The sequence below is a fragment of the Hydra vulgaris genome, chromosome 07, assembly GCF_038396675.1.
Source record: "Hydra vulgaris chromosome 07, alternate assembly HydraT2T_AEP".
NCBI lineage: Eukaryota > Metazoa > Cnidaria > Hydrozoa > Anthoathecata > Hydridae > Hydra > Hydra vulgaris.
In genome coordinates, this window is record NC_088926.1 from 2,430,001 (window position 1) to 2,449,679 (window position 19,679).

Here is a 19,679-nt window from a genome sequence, read left to right on the forward strand (position 1 = left end):
ATTATTTTTTATTGGGAGGGGGAGTTGATAATGTTGACATAACTTTATAGAGGGTTCTCTAAAAGCTTTACAAGTTGTTGACAAGGGAGGTAAAAATCATCAATAAATTGTTGACATAATAAACGGACTGTCACTTCTAATAAATATAGATTTCTGTGCAAAGCAAACTAAACTTTGTTAATTCAATAAGTATTTAAATGTTTTACCAATAGTGAAATTTAAAAAATATATATACACAATTTTTATATTTAATTGGAGTATGTGCTACCTATGCTTACCAACTTAGGTAATGAGTTCAAATTATGAAATTGTTCAAATCTTCTTTTGTTCCCAGTTTTTTGAATTTGATGACGATTTGAAGAAGATTTGAACAATTTCATATTTTGTACTTATTACCTAAGTTGGTAAGCATAGCAAGCACATACTTGAATTAAATATAAAAACTGTATATACATATTAAGTTATTCTCTTGGTAAAACATTTAAATACTTATTGAATTAACAAAGTAGAATTTGTATGGCACTACGCAAAAACAAAGTTATGCACTACATTTTTAAATAAAATCTCACTTTCATTTTTTTTCTCAACAAAACGTTTTCTTTTTTTTCCTGAACTCAAAAAAAATTTATTTTAAATTTTTGATGCTTTTTACACTACTATTGTTTAGTAGTATAAAAAGATAACACAGTGTCGCAAATAGTAGCGTGCCAAAGCTGAAGGAAAATAGTAACATAACCTTGTGAAATCTCTAAAGCTGAATTATTTTTACAAAGTAAAATTATTAATTTTATTAAGTTTCTTAGTATAAAAAGATAACAAAGTGTCGCAAATAGTAGCGTGCCAAAGTTGAAGGAAAATAGTAACATAACCTTGTGAAATCTCTAAAGCTGATTTATTTTTACAAAGTAAAATTATTAATTTTATTAAGTTTCTTATTAACAAGCAACTATATTTACAATGGAGGTCACAAATTCAAACCACGCAATCCAAAGTGTAAACTCCGATGTCCGTAAATACTCTTTTTCCCTCAGGTTTATTAACATATGGAAAAACTTGCCGTCTGACGTCGTTAATGCCAAAAATATCGAGAGCTTTAAAATTAAAATTAACAGAATCAAAATTCTATAGTAAAAAAATTCTCTCACACAATAAAAATAAGCTATTCAAATATCCGCATAAATCAGTTTCATTTTTGCAATACTTTGACTGTTTTGCAAAAGTATATTTAAAAAATACTTTAGGTGAGACACATCTATGTTGTCTAAATATGGCTTTGTGGTTATTGACTTCTTAACACACATCGACTTATAACAAGAAGTTAATTGATTGAGGTTTAAACTAAAAGCAATCATATTAACAATATTTCGACACAATTAAGTACCGCTTAAAGCGCTTGTGGTTGATTTTTATTAAATTTTTTTTAAGATACCCGGCGCCGGGTACTACAACAAATAGGCCGATTCCGGGTACCCGGTAAAAAAGTCGAATTACCGGATCCCCGTTTCAGAACCGAGTACCCGGCATACAACTAGTATTGTGTTAAATTTACCAAACCCCGTAATCAAAAAAGGCACACGTAGGATGGCTTCTCTTTTTAATTAAAAAAAAAAAATTAGTATTCTAACAACATTTCTATTTAAGTAATTGGCGTTTGTATTTTTAAATAATATTATAATGTAATACATTCACGAACAAAAATGAGGAAAAAGTAGACATCTTTTTTGTTTTATTTTTTAGGTTTTTCATTAATATATCATATAAAGTAATATGCCCCCCGCTGGTATCAATCTACCCAATGATAAGGCCTAGAGGCCGCGGGACGTTAAAAGAACGTTTTTTAAACGTTTTTGAACGTTCTGGACGTCTTTTTAACGTTTTTGACGTGTATTGAACTTTCAAAAGACGTCTTTTTAGGTTCCGTGCCTACTGGGGGCATTTTAATACAAACTAATTTTTTTATTAAAAGATTCCTAAAACTTTTTCAAATAAATTTCAGATTTAACTTGTTTCAACTAAGATTAGTATGGTAGAACACAAGCTCATTCTATTAGATTTGTTATTATTACGTCATTGTTTTGATTTCTTCATTGATTTTTTTACTAGATTTAGAATAGATTTTTTCTTATCTGTTTATTTGTAATTAAATAGTCTTCAATTAAAGTAAATTTTTTTCACTGACTTCAAAAATATATTAATGTGCTAATTGCAACGGTTCATATATATTTTATTATATTTTTAATGATATATGAAACTTAAATTTTATAAAAAAAACTGTAAATAAATTATATTTAAGACAACTTTCAACAAAATCAGAGGTAAAAAGGGCAAATTTGAAAAAATTCAAAACAATGTTTCTTGATTAATTTTGGTTTAAACTCAAAAACTTTTTGGTTATAGCTTTATTACATTATTTTCATCCATTTCTACTAAAAGAATGAAAAAATAATTAAAATATCAAAAACGGGACACAATACTTAAAAAAAATCATAATCTTATACATAAGAAAAAACAGGTGTTGTGTTATAAAAATTGATAAAACTATTCTTAGTTGATCATTTTAGTACATCTGAATACTTCATAATTAAGGAACATACACTAAATACTTCAGCCAAAAAGCTTTTCTTGATCTCGAGATATCATGTTATCAAGTTATGAAAACAATGACCAAAGTTTTCCGATAAATAGAAATTATTAGCAAAAAAATTAAACTGACCAATGAAAAAGTTTAAGTAAGATAATATTAGTAAGTATTTTATGCAAAATGTACATATTTTCGGAAAGAATTATAAATTTTGCATCAAATGGTATATTAAAAAGAAATTCGATTTTTTTTTAATTGAGTATTTTTTTTATATGAGCCACCTTAAAAACAAACTGGTTTTCAAACTTAATAAAAAGATATTCAGAAAAAAAGATCACCTTCATGCTTTGTTTATCGACAAGCCTTTTATCTGACAATGGCGCAGTTTGGTCTTTAATATTTAAAGTTTCTTTATCCATTTTAGATTAAATTTTTGTAGTTAGTTTAACTTATCTGTTAAGCAAAAGGATGCTATGGAATCCACAGCTTATGTAATATTTATTGGTTGTTGTAATGTTGTAAGTTTTGATAAAATGTTTTATTGAATGATCTGCGCTAAAATTTCTTTCATTTTATTATTATTGCTGTTGCACATTAATTTTAAATTCATTAATTTTAAATCCTAAATTTTTTTACCTTTTCCATCTCTGTTCGACTAGATTTTAACTAGGACTTATCTGGCTAACTTGTATTGTGTTTCAGTTTGGAATGGATCTTTAATTTAAGCTATTTACACCAACTTTATACCTAATATCTAAAAAACCTAAACCTAATATTTAAACCGAACATTATTATTACTTGTGTTATCATTGTTACAGCTGTTATTATTACTACATCAACTTTTTCTATTAATTCTATTACGTCTGTTATAACTGTTATTAACTGTAGCAAGGGTTTCACTTAAGATTAGTACATGTACTATTTGTAAATATTCATGAAGTGTAATAACTATTTTAAAATAAAGGTGGCTGCGCGGAGAAACAAATTTAGCACGGTACTACCAGAGACATGGTGGTGATCAAACTCAGAACTTCTTGCTTATGAAGCAAGGTCTTTACCACTAGTACCACATTAATGTACCTTTGTAAGTTATGTAATGTACAGCTGTAAATATTAAAATGCATTTTAATGTTTTTAAATTTTGAATAAAAATTATGCATTAACAGAAGAAATAAAATGTTTTTTAAATTAAAAACTTTTTATAATCTTTTAAACTATTAAAATTAAACGGTCAAAATATGCTTTGTTCAAAAACTAGTTCTCCTTTATTCTAATGTACTTCATTTCTTCCCTCAGGCGTTCACTGCTCGTGTGTGACCATTCGGCAAATTTATTTAGCCAAAGTTTTAAATAATAACAAACGTTAAGAAGTAGTCTTGTTTATACTCTTTTAATATTCTTTATCTATATTTATCTTTTTTTCTTTGTAATGAAAAATGAAAAATTTGATTTTCCAATTCATAGTTTTGGATTTAGTAAAATCAGTAAAAGTAAATTAAATATGATTGATCGTAAACTGATATTTGCTGTGAGCTGAATGATATGTATTTAAATTAACAAACTTAAAAAATGATGTTTAAAAAATTTTTTAAACATCGTAACTTACAACAAAAAATGTTAAACCAGTTGTGACAAATAAAATAGATAATAGGTTTCATTTCAATTCCCGCTGAAACCAAAACGAATTTTGCTGGCAATATCATATAACCTATCGTTCACTCATCAATTCTTAGCCAAATCCCAATACTAGTAACGAAGAAAAATCCTAACAGGGACCTAGGTGTACAGGTTATGAACATTAAATTCCACTGGTTTTATGGTTTAAAAAAAATAGCTAATAAGCCAAGTCGAGTTTATAAGACTACATCATTGTTAACTGGTATGGCAATATATAGTATCAAAGTTATGATCAGCCGTGCCAAATAGCGACAGCAAGACTTTTTTAGAATCTATTAGAGGCTGTTTAAAAGAATTGAACAATTCTGGCTGTAGTTCCACATGTTGGAGTCAATGAGCTTTCTTGTAATGATCACCATCAGCCCTGCTGTGCAAAGGAAACATGAATATTTTGTGTAACTACTTGCAAGTCAAGAAAGAAAACAAGTCTCTTAGAATCATAACAAACTTGAATTTAAACAAATCATCTTCCTTCGCAAAACAATAAAAAAAACAATATATTTCAATTTCAACATAGAGATAGATAACAGTAGCATTCAAATCTTTCATTAAATTCGTTGAATAATAAATGCATAGTAAATACATTATGCTTAACTAATGTTAGTTTATTTTTAAAAGTACAATAAAATAAACTTATATTTTGTGGTGGCTGAGATACTAGTAAGTTAAAATCATGTGAAATAGGCTTCATATAACTTCAGCCTTTCTTTTGCTTTTCTGTAATTCTTTTTCAGTGTTTCTTTTATGTACTACTAATGTCGATCATACAAAAGTAACAATCGTCGCAATGGTTCTTATCTTTTTACTCTGATCACTGCAAAAGGTATTGTAGTTTTTCTACGCCGTAACCATCCTACTAGAGTATTTTGGCAGATTCTACATATCATATAAGGGCCCCATGATTTGCACTGATAACCAATTGGCATTACAGAATATTTTGCGTTCGCTACCCACAATATGGTTCCTTTCATTGTCTAAAGTGATATCTGCTGTTTGCCAATATTATATCCACATACAGGAATTGTTGCAGCAAATGAGTGCCACTACATTGACTGAATGTTTGGATTAAAGCAGCAATCTATTCTTTCATTATTCTTCGTTATTTTTCTTCTTATTCTAAAATCTAAACCTCGATTTAGCTTTTTCGAGTTGATTTTTTGTACCAAACTTCGGTAAGATTTTCTCTACAAATTTCGAGATAATTTTCTAATTTTGAAACTGTTATGCAAATAAAAGAGATTCGATATAAATTATTTTTGCGATTTTGAGATAGGTTATGCTACCCAAAATTTATTTTCACCTTATAACTGTTTTAATATAGAAAAAACGGCCAATGTATATTCAAAAAAACAAACACGTCGAAGTTAAAATACACGTATTCCATACTCAGAACTTGATTTTAGATATCCAAAAAAAAAAAAAAGTTTATATATAAAACTATTAAATATAATATATAAAAAAAAAACTAAATCTAAAACAAAATATTAACTTTACCACTTTTGAACTTCATATCTGATAAAATTCCTAAAATACAAAAATTGTAATTAACGTTGTTAAATATAAAAAAAAACGTTGTACTTTATATGCGTTTTAGGAACAAATAACAAATATAAATAATGGTTAACAATATTGTTTATTATTTATATTTATTTGTTTTTATTTATAATTTTTTCTATGATATTATCTATCAATTTTAATAAACTGAATAGAGATGAGTTTTAACTTTGAAATAAATATTTTATTACCGTGTCTCATATTAATTGTGTTGATGTCTTTTCTTTCCTGATTCTTCACAATTCCATTCTTAGCTAAAACGAAATTTGTTTGAAAGTATTCACAAAAAAAATTTAAAATAAATTTGATGGTATCAAAATGACAAGAGTTTGCATAAACGAATTTTATTTTTAAAAAATGCAATATTTATAAAATATTGTAAATATTTTAGAATTAAATAATTTGAATGTTAAAATAATGACAATCTTCGGAAAGTTTTTTAACTTAAGTTTTTAATTTTTAACTTAAGTTGAAAGTTTTTTTTGTCGGGAAACAAGTGTTAGTTTACCCATGGTTAGTTCACCCTGAGTTAGAACGTTTTTATTTTTATTTTTAAAACCACAACCATAGGTTTGTGGTCAAAATTAATAAAGAACAAAACCCACTGTCAACGAAGGTTGGGAATGATAAAGTTAAATAACTGAAAACATATGCTAAATAATGAGATCGTTGATTTAAACTCTGATTTAGCTTGCCTGTGTGGATAATTATAAAATAACAAATATATTCTATGAGCGATAATTAAAAGAATACAAGCGATGCCTTAAAACTTAAACGTTCCAACAAACCCCAATCAAAATGTTTCAAAAAACCCCTATTTAACCAGTGCACTTTTAAATGATTTAATTAAGCCATCCATTGTACAAAACTTTATAAAAAGTACATTTAAAGAAAGACCAAAAATAAAATAATACTTAGGTGTTATCATATAATTTTATTATCTTTTATAACACAAAATTACAGTTAATAATACAAAAATTAAAAAAGTTAATTTCATGTGTACAATTCACTAAAGTTTAGAGCAATAACAAAAAACTTGTTTGTACTTCACAATTTGAACTAACCCTGTGTTCCAACTATCCTCCGTCTCCCCAATACATAAAACATCATGTCTTTTCTAATGTTTTCTGACAACACTAATTTATTTTAACAGGCATTTTACTTCGAGTCTTAAAGGTTGAACTGTAATCACTCAAGTTAGATATTTTGTATGCTTTCTTAAGCAATATCTTTAAGCTTACTCTTTAAAATTATTTAGATAACCAAAACAATTATTCGGAACAAGCAGTTTTTAGAGTAGTTAATGTTTATTTTTTACCTTAAGTTCATAAAATTCAAGTCAATAAAATCTTTTTGAGGTCTTCCTTTTTGAGGTCTTCATGTAGAGATAACTGCAACTAAATTAATTCATTTGAAAAAATTATTTTTTCAAGCTATGATAAATAGCTAACAATGAAAGATGAAAAGATAAATCAAAAGGTAGTGGTAGAAAATGGAATCATGGGTAAAAATATGACGAGAACAAAAAAGTTATCCTGAGTAGTTGCGAACTTTGCAAAGCATAAGATGAACAGTTTCCATGAAAGATCAGTAATAAAGAAAATTTATAAAGTAAAATGGTACACTCAGTAAAAGTGTTTCCAATTATCAAGATAGGTAGATCAGTTGTTGTTATCAGTAATTGTTAAATAATTATCGCTAATTATTTGCGGAAACAAAGTTTTTTGAAAAGTGAACTTTTTTTTATTAAGACCTGAGGTTTTTATCAGAAAACAAAATCATTTAAAAGGTGAGATTTTTTTTATAAAGACCGGAGGTTTTCATCAGAAAATTGTAATTTTAAAAAGTAAGGTTTTTATTTACGCTGGATTTTTTCAAACGAAAATAAAACCACTTAAAAAGTGAGATTTTTAAGAAAAGAGTTTTGTTTTTATAGAAAAAAACATCATTACTAGTTTATAGTAAAATTAAATTTAGTCATGCCAAACATTTACTTTAAACTTTGAATTGAGACGGTCAAATACAAATTTGAATAATTTCATTTTTATTTTAGATAAACTTCTTTTGAAACTTTGCTTAAAAAAAGTTAAATTCTCGTATTTTTCTACTTCTTTCTACAGTTTTGTATTTTTATAACTTTTATATGTAATTTACTAATTGGCTGCTAATGTAACATTTTGTTGAATTCATTTTACTAAATATATTAAAAAATATAAAACGTAAATGTTGTCATTGTCCAGGATCTGCTTATTAAATATATATTTATAAAGATCAAATCAAAAGTGATCATCAAATAAAGTACAAATCTGTAATAAATTATTATTCTAACTCTAAATTAAATCTAAAGTAATGAAATATTATTGTAATTATTATAACTCTTCACATATAATTACTTTATAATCACATGTAATTACTTTATATTCATTTTATAAATTAAAGTTCTATAGCATAGTAAGAAAAATAAATTTTGCTAATATAAAAGATATCAATGTTATTATTATTTATTATCATTATATTTTTCTATTACCTTTGAAGTTTCGCTTCATTTTTAGTTTCTTCTGAATACTTAAACCGTACACACTAACTAGCATCATCGCTAATATGAGTATCTTCATTTTAACTTTGATTATGTATACTAATGTATCTTATAAATATATATATATATATATATATATATATATTATATATATATATATATATATATATATATATATATATATATATATATATATACATATATATATGTATATATATATATATATATATATATATATATATATATATATATATATATATATATATATATATATATATATATATATATATATATACATATTGAATCATATAGACAATGCATCTATCTAAAACATTAAAAAACTTTCAAATTTTAACGTTAATTTTGATACAAGGTTAATTTTAATCACATTGGAAGTTATTTTACCGCATGCGGGGTTATTTTTATGTGTAATACAAAAAGTTTTATAGGTATGATTTTATATCAACCTACACTTTGTTGTAAAATCAAAAATAGTTCGGAAAACTATTTTCATAATGCCGCAAATAAAAGGTTTAGTTAATAAGTAGACCTGAAGGAATCTATTATTCGAAACAATGAAGTAGAAGCAAAAAAAATTACGATTAAAAGAATGTTAACCACTTAACCATGCATTAAAATTTTCTGAGTCCTTTTTTAAATTACTTAGGGATCGGCCATAAACTACGACACGCAAGTTATTTGTATAAGTTAGCAAAGTAAACTTTGATAACTTATACATATTATAAAAATCTACTTTACTTTAAGCCTCAATCAACATTAATACACAGAGCCGACGACACCGGGAAAAAGAGGCACCCTACTTTTTTTCTAAAGGACTCTCTTTTTTTTTCTTTCCTTTTTTTTTTTAAGAAAAAACTATCGTCGAAAACCGTATCGTCGGCCTTGTTACATTTTATTTAACTAAAGTAAAACTTGAAATAATCAACGCATCACTTTGTTTTAATCAAGGAAATGTTCTTTCTAAGTTGAAACAGATTTTTTTTTATAAATATGCTTTAAAGCAATAAAAATTATAAAAAAAAAAAAGTTTTTACTGAATAGCGCTTAAAGAACAGCACTGAACATTCTTAAAAAATCTTTTATATATGTATATACATCGTTTTTTTTTAATCTTTTCTATGCGAAATTAATCAGCAAAAATTAAATGCAAATATATATATATATTTACTTTTTCAAAAAAAGTTTAAACTTGACGATGAATAACTTTGCATGAGGTACAAAATTTAATGCAATTTTAAAATTTTTTGTCGTTAAATCTGTCCTTGTTTTTAGACTTTTCTTTTTAACTTAAAAAGTTGAGTAGTTTCACGCACACGTTTTTTTATTTATTCAAGTTTATTATTTTTATAAAGGTATTTTGTCTTTTTTAAATCTGTACTTACTTTTGTAATTATAGTTGAATAGTGTTATGATACCACCAGAAATCACATATGAGCACATAACTGAGTTAATTGACGTTAAACTTTGAATCTTTTGTAATACAATACTTATTTTTCCTTTTATTTAATTGCAATTTGTAAAAATATGTTTAAAAAAACATATTTAATAAATGTGTTGATTAATTAAAATCAGTATAAAATGTTTAATAACCATGTGAAAATAGACTTTTAAATATGTAGGAATAATGGCCTGACCATGACCCGTATAATGCGGGTGAAGGTAAGTCGACCATTTCTATACTTATACTTTATATAGTCATTTTAATTCAATAATTTTTAATAAGTAGTAGAAAATGAAAAATCTTTAAAATCTTTGTTTTAAGTTAACGAACAACTTTCAATACGTTATAACCTCCCCAGCCGGCATATGGTCCCAAAAAAACGTTTTTTGAACCTTCATGAGACGCTCTAAACGTCTTTTAAACATTTAAAAGACATCTTTTTAGGACCAAATGTCTGCTGGGTTTTATTGTAAAATTATGGACTTTTATTAAAAAAAAAATCGTTAATTTTTCTCTATTAAGTTTTTACATAATTATTTTTTTAGACCATACAAAAGTCTATAAGGACCCTAGCCCCATTTATTAAACGTTGAAAAAAGTAAAAGTTTATGTAAAATCTTTTTTCCTATAAGAAAGTTATCTCTTTGATGTGTGTTAAACGTGCAGACTAAACTAATTACCTACGCACATTAATAACATTATGACATATGAACGAAAAATTTCACACTAACCCTGACGGTGTTTTGATATTTTTGAAATTTTAGGCTTTTTTAAAAACTCTCCTTCTATCGTTGGTTATAGTATATAATATCTTCATATATGTCTTTAACTGTATTAAATAAGCAAACGACAAATAAATGCTATAAATTAAAACTAAGGAGATATTGGCGCAATGCAATATTCAAGTAAATGTAAAACTTGATATATTTTTAACATTACATAATTTGAAATGTCATAAGTTAGATAATTGCATACACTTTCGTTGATATTTTCTTATAAAAAGCTATTTTATAAGAAAATGTCCTGAAAATGTTGCGACTCTTTCTCGCCATTAACTTGGGTTAATTAGTTGCAGCAAATTGTAAACAAACGCGTACAAATAAGCATTAACTCTAGTAAGTTGCTCAATATATAAATTGTTTGGTGTCTCTTCAGATGCCTAGCCTATAGGATTTAAATATTTTCTTCATTTTTAAGTTGTTTTAAAACTTTTGCCATACTCACAAACTAGAATCATTGCTAGTACATTGCTAGTACATTGCTAGTACATTGCTAGTACATTGCTAGTACATTGTTAGTACATTGCTAGTATATTGCTAGTACATTGCTAGTACATTGCTAGTACATTGCTAGTACATTGCTAGTACATTGGTAGTAGCTTCATTTTAACTTTGATTATTTACATAACGGTATTTTATGTATCCGTATATTGGTATGTACAAATCGGGATTTTGAGTATTTATTTTAATCTAATAATTTTTTACATAATAATAAAACTGCAAGTCTTCAATTTTAGATTAGACAAACAAATATTAAAAATTCTGGAATCATGGAATCAATGAAATCATATACAAAGTACATTTATAATGCTTTAAACATTTTTACTTTTATTAAAGCCTTAAAATTTGTTTCAAGTTTGATACAAGGTATTTAACACATAGGAAGTTACTATTTTACCACACGTAGAGTTATTTTTATGTGATACAAAAAGTTTTAAACTTGTTAAAGAATCTAAATAATTTTCTTGTATTACAAATGTATTATATTATAAATGATTCAGTTCGTACTTAAAGGATCTCAGTAAAAAAAATATATAAAATTGAGATTACGCAGTGTTTAGTGGTCTAAATTTATAATTTCGCGCTAATATAGGATCAATCTGACGCTCGGTATGAACAGAAAGCCCGTGTATGAAATGTAATTCATGCTTAAAAATGACGTCAATGACTAAGCTCCTTCAAGCATAAATCTTAGCAGCGAATTTCCTCAACAACTTTCTCAAAAATTTCCGCAACAAACTAACAGTAATCAGCTGTTTTGATATATCATGGCTATCTTTATACTAACAGGCCGTGTAAACGTACAAAATGTCCGATAAACTGGGGGCCATTGAACAATACAGCTGATTTATCTATCATATTAAATAAACGTATGTAATAAATTGTTTTGAATGAGAAAACACAGATTTAACATTATTCAAGTAAAAAACAAGTTTAATTATCCTAACTTAGCAATAAATAAGTTAGATCTGTGAAGTAAATGTTTTATTAGCGAAACTAGATTAGATAATTTTGATACAAAATAGATAAAATGCATAATTAAAAAAAGTTATTTTAAATTAAAAACAGTTGGTTTATAATACATTCATTGAGAAACAATACTAGTCTAGAAGGAATGTACAAGACAAAAAATAAAATGAGTTTAGTAGATAATATGTTCGCAAAAATCATTAGATTAAGTACAAATACAAATATGAAAAAATATAAAAGTTCTATTTACTTTGACAGCTTTATAAGTTTTTGCTTTGGTTCTTTTGATGATCTGGGATTATACAAAATACTATGGTTATTAAACAAAATATTACATAAAATTACTCCAGATTTTTTTTTTATTCTGAAACCATAAAAATCAGAAATTGACATAAATATATTACATAAACACTTTCGACATACTTTATCAGTAAGTGGATGAAACATGGCATAACAAAACATAGTCCATTGACAGGCATTGTAGTCGCCATATTTTTCATAATAAAATTTTGTTCCTTCGCCTGTTTCTATTTTTGTAACATACCCAGAAATGTAAATTAGGGCTTTTTTAACATTTACATCCAGCTTTTCTTTCAGATCAGGTAATTTATTTAAAACACTTGATGAATCATCATCTAATAAAAACTTGCACTTTTCACAATCATGACCTGCTTCGTTTTCTGCAACTTCATCTATATTTACACCCACTTGCAAAATTAATTTGGTTTTAAATATTCTGACTTTTTCTAAAATTTGCTGAGTGTTTATAAAATAAGTCCCATCTGACCTTTGTCGAAGCTCCCAAACATTTTCTCTAAAGGATCTGTTGTAAATTTACCAAGTACCACGCATCAAAATCCAGAGTTAAGAAGGTACTTGACAAGAGCAATTATAGCAGAACATGTATGCCAAAGTGTTGTCCCTGTATCTACTGTGAGCTGACACTGACGTTGACCTTGAATACCGGTCATTTTCTGCGCTGTACATGCAATTTTGTTCAAAAAAGTTATTCTTTCATCATTTTCTGTAGATACAACAGCTCTATCATCATCACGATAACGTAAGTCTGCATATGGTCTTTTAACATAAACAATCTTCCAAAACCTTAATATAATTTCAAAAAATCGTATGATACCATCTGTTTTACTTATGTTAGAGCATGTCTTCAGTGCAGCTAATGTTTTGTCACAAAATATACGGAAACAAGTAGATACCTTTTGTCTTTCGATGGGTTTTGGTGCTATTGATACATCATTAAGTTTTGAAAGTTTAACTAAACTTCTTTTTTCAGTTTCATGTAAATGTTTTAAATCAGCCCATAATGCTGATTTCAATTCACCATCATCTTCGAACTTTAGAGTTTGAGTTTTCTCAGTTAGCCAGTTGTTTTGCACTGACTTCAATTACTTGAACAGCATTGAGTTCAAATACTTGCAACATACGACATAAGTATTTCGGACCACCACAAATTCAAACCAACATAAAACTTAGAACGGTTGATGCTAATGAGTCAGGTTTGTTTACCTCCTTTCCTAATAAAGACCCAAGCAATATGTAAGAGAAGGCTTTAACTAGACTTTATCTATAAATAAAATACATTTTTTTTCATAAACGTTTTTTGCTTTTTTAAATATCTAACTGATGAACTTAGAATCATTAGGAGAAGAATTAATTTTTGATGTAAGTTTTTGAAGTGAAATACTTGGAAGCTGGTAGTCTTGTCTCAGTTTGTCATACAGGGATCTTGATAACGAATAATACTCAAAACCACGAATAATCATTTCAGGATTATACTTTTTTGTTCCAATGATAACAGGACTCATTGCATCAAAATGTTCCTGAAGTACATAAACTTTGTTGCTTTTCATTAAAGTATTAAGATATCTCTAACATTCTTCAAGTTGTGAATATGATTTAAATTTGGTTATTCTGTTTTTTGATAAACTTTGGATAGTATTTTTTATACCACAATGAAATCCTTCAAAGATCAAATCATTCTTAATCTTTATCAAAACTCTGGGTATTGACGTATTTTTTTCAAAATCAGTAGACTGTATGCATAACGAATTGTTGGTGAAGTACCAAATAAAACTTTTCAAAAAATCAAGACTGCCAATTTTAACCTTATTTTTAAGATGCTCAAAATTGAATACTTTATTTTGTTGATTGAAAAGATGGAGTTCACCTGGAATTATACTCCGCACTTCGGACAAAGTTTTATTTGTTCGAGATGGACCAGGTTTTGTAGGAAAAAGACTTTTTTTCACACAAGTAAACAGTGAAAGGGGGTCATGAGGTCTCATTTTACCATGCTTAATTATTGTTATATAATTGGGTGGAAAATGACGCTCACATACAGCAGTATTGTCACTATCAAGTATATTATCCCATGGTATTATAGAAATCCATCGAGCACGTTCTTCTTTATCAGTTGGTAACCGAAACACCTTTTCTTTATTTTTTATCATAGTTGCCATAGCAACTCATCGCACAACATTTCTTTCACGGTCGTTTACGAACGTTAAGTTTAGGTGCGCATGTGCCAAAAGTTAATATAAATTTCAGAGTTTTTATAATGGCTGCGGTTCTTAGCTACATAATCTTTTTTATATAGCAACTGTTATTTTTAGTTTATTTTTGTAAAAGTTAATGTTGCAACCATATTACTGATCTAAATCAATAAGTAAATGCCTTTTTTGTATTAGTAAATAAATGAATACGCTAACCAATTATTTTTAAAGTTTTAATTTGTATTTTGGCTAAAACTTTTATTTGTAACATTGAGTGGTTTGTTTATTTTTTAAAAATAAATTTTGAGAATTTCTAACTGTACAAATTAAAAAAAAAATTTTCTTCATTATTACTATTACTTTCTTTATACTTTGTCTTTCTTTTGGTTGTTGCTTAAATTTAATTTTTCTGTAAAAATGTATTTTAACTCGTTTAGCTTGTTAAGAGCTTAGTTTTTTCTTGAATTTTGTTCTGGTGCATTTTAATCAACTATGTTATAAAACTAGAGATATAAAAATGTAATAATATTAAAAATATATATATATATATATATATATATATATTGATGCATATATATATATATATATATATATATATATATATATATATATATATATATATATATATATATATATATATATATATATATATATATATATATATATATATATATATATATATATTTATGCATGTATATATATATATATATATATATATATATATATTTATGCATGTATATATATATATATATATATATATATATATATATATATTTATGCATGTATATATATATATATATATATATATATATTGATGCATATATATATATATATATTTATGCATGTATATATATATATATATATATATATATATATATATATTGATGCATATATATATATATTTATGCATGTATATATATATATATATATATATATATATATATATATATATATATATATATATATATATATATATATATATATAAATAGAGAGAGAGAGAGCAATGTGCATATTATTTTTAAAACATTAAAAATAAAGGACGTCAAAATTTTTGTTAGTTCAACATTTTTATGTAATTAATTAAAAGACAGGTAGTTTAAAATTGCAAAGCATTAAAATAAATAAACAAGACCAAAACTTTGTGTTAATTTTTTCTGCATTTATTTGAAAAAATGGGTATTAAAGATAGTCAGATGAGTTAAACTCATCATTGGTATAGTATTATTAGTTTAATTGAAGAGCTAAAACTATATTAGAGTATAATTTTAATATATTATTATATACTCTATAAATCTCTCTAAGCTTAAAGTTAATAAAGGGAAATAAGTTTATAAAATAACTTTTAATTATATTTTCATGGCATTCAAATTTATTACAATTATACATACAGTTTTTCTTTATACAATCATAGTTTTTAAATCTCGAAGCTTTTAAACATTAAAAAATTAAAAATTAAAATCGAGTTTGAGCTTCTGACACATAAGAACATGACACTGTGCTTTAAATGATCAAATCATTTCCTTGAAGAGTTTTTAAAGATGTTGTCTAAAAAAAAATTTAACAAAATAATAGTAATTTAGGAATGAACTTGCTTCAAAGTTATCATTAAATCTTAAAACAAAAAACCTTTTACACAATGAAAACTAAAAAGTCTTTTTCAGAAGGCCTAATGAAAAAAGAAGAAAAATAGTACTAACAAAATTAGCTATAAAATTAATCTTTGCTTCAATACTGTCTAAAGTTGAAATAGATAAAAAATTAAATTAATTAAGGCATTATATTAATTTATATGGCATTATTAAAGTCTATAAATTAACATAAATATAAAAACAATACTACTAAATCATAATCTTAATAATCATGATATATATCAATATTGTCTAACTGTACATACCAGCTATTAATGCAATTTGATATCTAAAAAGTAAAATCCAACCATATTTAACTTGAACATAAAATTATTTTAATTAAATCAACTTAAATTTTTTTATTTTTTTAAATTTTAATTAAATTAACTTATATGTGACTTAAATATTATATTAATACTACAATTATGAAAAAGAAGAGGAGTTAGTGGTTTTGCGACGAACTTGTTACTAAAGAGTTACGATGTTTAAAAAAGGTGGGGGGGGGGAGGAGTAAGTCCAAAACGGTCAAAAAATGCGTGACGTAATTTGTGGACGACCCCTAAGAATCTTTTAATGTCACAAAAAACACATCTGTATTTTTTCAACGACTAAGTCCGTAGTTTTGTGCGTATATATAATATGGACATCCGTAAGAAAAAGTTGCAGTATCCGTTGTATCAGTGGCGTCCATAAAATATATACGTAGCAAAACCACTGTTTTAGAACCCGTGTCCCATTGCACGTGTCGTCACTTATTTTAGGTGTCCCAAAAAGTCCTTACGGTCTTATCACAGAACACCGCAGAATAGCATTTAACAGAAAGATGACACACCTCCTTCCTTACCGTAGTTGCAATACTTGCTCAGAGATGGGTTTGAACCAAGGATCTCTTGTTTCTGAGGTTAGCGCGCTTGCCTCTTTTTCAGTATATAGCTTGTTATATACTGATCAACACATTTGTAGTGTTGATCAGTATATAACAAGCTATATACTGATCAACACTACAAAATATTAGGAAAATAAGCCAATACTAATCAATTACATTACATTATTAAACAAGAGTGAGGGGGGGGGGGGGATAACTACTAGTATCTATTAGGACCATATTATATACTAATATATTATATATTGTTGATATTATTAATAATTATTATTATTATCCTTTGTTAAATAATCAATTTTAGTACAAGTAAGCAATGCAACCAACAAAGAAAAAATATATACTTGGTAACTTTCTTTTTCTTTTTTGTCTAATATTTAAATATATTTTTATATTTACACTTTATTTTGTATTATATATATATATATATATATATATATATATATATATATATATATATATATATATATATATATATATATATATATTATATATATATATATATATATATATATATATATATATAATTATAAGATATATTTATATATCTTTTTATAAATATTTTAAATACATTTTTTACACTTTAAATACATTATTTACACTTTTTAACATTTTATAATTGTAATATTCATTAAAATAATTAAATTTCTTTCTTTTTTTCTTTTTCTCAAGGTTGGTTTATGCTTTCTGTTAATAGGGTTAGTTTTTTGATGGTGGGATTTCATAATACTGCTTAACCGCTTTGTTGGAGAAAGAATGAATTGATATATGGTAAATAATTTATTAAAATCGTGATGAATGGATTCGCCTCCTTGTTCGCCGTAATATCCAAACCCAGCACCCCATTTTTTCAAAAACGGAATAGCATGTTCTTCCAACATATGTAACTTCGGTGGCACTGAATCATCCGACCAATTAGCGCGATAAAACTGCATTAAATCACCAATATGTGTTTCTAAAGATAAATAGAAAGCAATAAATTTTATTTTGTTCTCAAACATACTATAAACACGTTTATATATTTACTTATAATTTCACTTCCATAATACCCTTTAAACTACTTATTGCAAAAACGGATTATAATTTTTTCAATAATAAAAGTAATTAAAGATTAACTTATTTATCGATGGGTTGGAAAGAGTTTTCATTAACCATTTAATCCCCTCGTGTCTAAAAAAACATTCCAAGTTGTGTTAATTGAGCTGTTATTGAACTTTTAGAAGAGAAGACATTATAGCAATTAGCAAATTTACGGAAAAGTTGTTTATGTTTGTTTCCAACTTCAACTGATCTTTCATGTAGAATTGTTCCAGCAAATCCGTTATTGTAAACACAGATTGAAACAGAATTACATAGCTGTAGTATACATTTTTTCTAAAAAAAAAACATGGTCTATATTTATTTTGATTATTTTGTGTTTTTAGTAACAGGGCCCCTAGTAAAACTCCAGGGACGCAAAAAAACCTTCAAGCCCCCTTGAGTTAGAAGCCACGATTGGCACCTAACTAGTCTAAAGGCACTTATTTTTTTTTACTAGGCACTTATTTTATTTACCTAGTCTAAAGGCACAATATTTATGAAAATTAAAAATATGAATATGTATATCTCTTACTCTCTCTCTCTTTCTAATTATAAAGATATATTAATATAGCACCATACTTTAAGCATTTTATGTACATGGTTTCCTATGAAACTTTTTCCGTGATATGCCTGACGTTGAATTTTAAGTTGTTGCAAAATAACCTCAATCTGTTGAGTACATGGTCCCTCACTTTTCTTTAAAATAGATTCTTTTTCCAAAGTATTACACTCTTGTATCTATAAGATAAACATAATTTTACTTTAAAAAGTTTAAAAAAGTTTACGACTTTAAAAAATAAAGGAATTTAAAATAATTTTGAAATAAATCTTAAATGACTTCCTTACTTTTTTATCTTTGGTTTTGGTTAGAAAGTCATATTCGCGGATGAAAATTGGCATAATATTTTATACTTCATCTGGATTAGTTAATATAGATGTAGCAAAATCATCACTAATTAACTCAATTTGATCATCAAGACCTGAGATACAATTTTTCAAAACAGAAATTTATTTTTGTTTCAAAATAAAGTTATTATAAGGTTCAGATAAACCATTTTTGCTTTTTAATGATGCTGCCATCATAATGTCAACACCATGTGCTTCTTCCTCGAACATGTTGAAAAATTTTAAATAAACACCAAGAGCAATATGCAAATTCGGTAAAGAAGCCTATGCATAAACATATGTAATAAATTTTTTTCTAAAAATAAGAATTTTGTATATATAATTTTTACTTTATATATATAAAAATCTCTCTCTCTCTTTATATATATATATATATATATATATATATATATATATATATATATATATATATATATATATATATATATACATATTTTTTTTTTTTGTTATTCACCTCCCCAAGGCCAAGAAGGTCACTACAGATGAGGAGGCTACTTAATAGTGGTTATAACCCTCTCTCAACTCTAGAAATCCGAAACACGAACCTCGACGAACAAGGCCGCTGCGCGGAGAATCAAGTCGAGCGCGGTACTACCAGGGACGTGGTGGGGATCG

General features: G+C 26.2%; 1 protein-coding gene and 1 long non-coding RNA gene across 2 annotated transcripts in view; one reads left to right on the plus strand and one right to left on the minus strand.

Moving 5' to 3' along the window:
• LOC100214012 (G8 domain-containing protein DDB_G0286311) overlaps positions 1–8,455 on the minus strand; it is a 59,973-nt gene extending 51,518 nt beyond the window's left edge. The window contains exons 1-3 of the mRNA XM_065800792.1: positions 8,340–8,455; positions 6,004–6,066; positions 5,753–5,782 (exon numbers count right to left, since the gene is read on the minus strand). Of these exons, the coding sequence (XP_065656864.1) occupies positions 5,753–5,782; positions 6,004–6,066; positions 8,340–8,427 (181 nt within the window). The 5' untranslated portion in view covers positions 8,428–8,455. The remainder of the gene's footprint in view (positions 1–5,752; positions 5,783–6,003; positions 6,067–8,339) is intronic.
• A 1,493-nt stretch (positions 8,456–9,948) lies between these two features.
• On the plus strand, positions 9,949–18,459 carry LOC136082815 (uncharacterized). Its single transcript, XR_010639738.1, has 3 exons — positions 9,949–10,028; positions 17,383–17,425; positions 17,751–18,459. It is a non-coding gene; the product is annotated as an uncharacterized LOC136082815 (long non-coding RNA).
• The last annotated feature ends 1,220 nt before the right edge of the window (positions 18,460–19,679 follow it).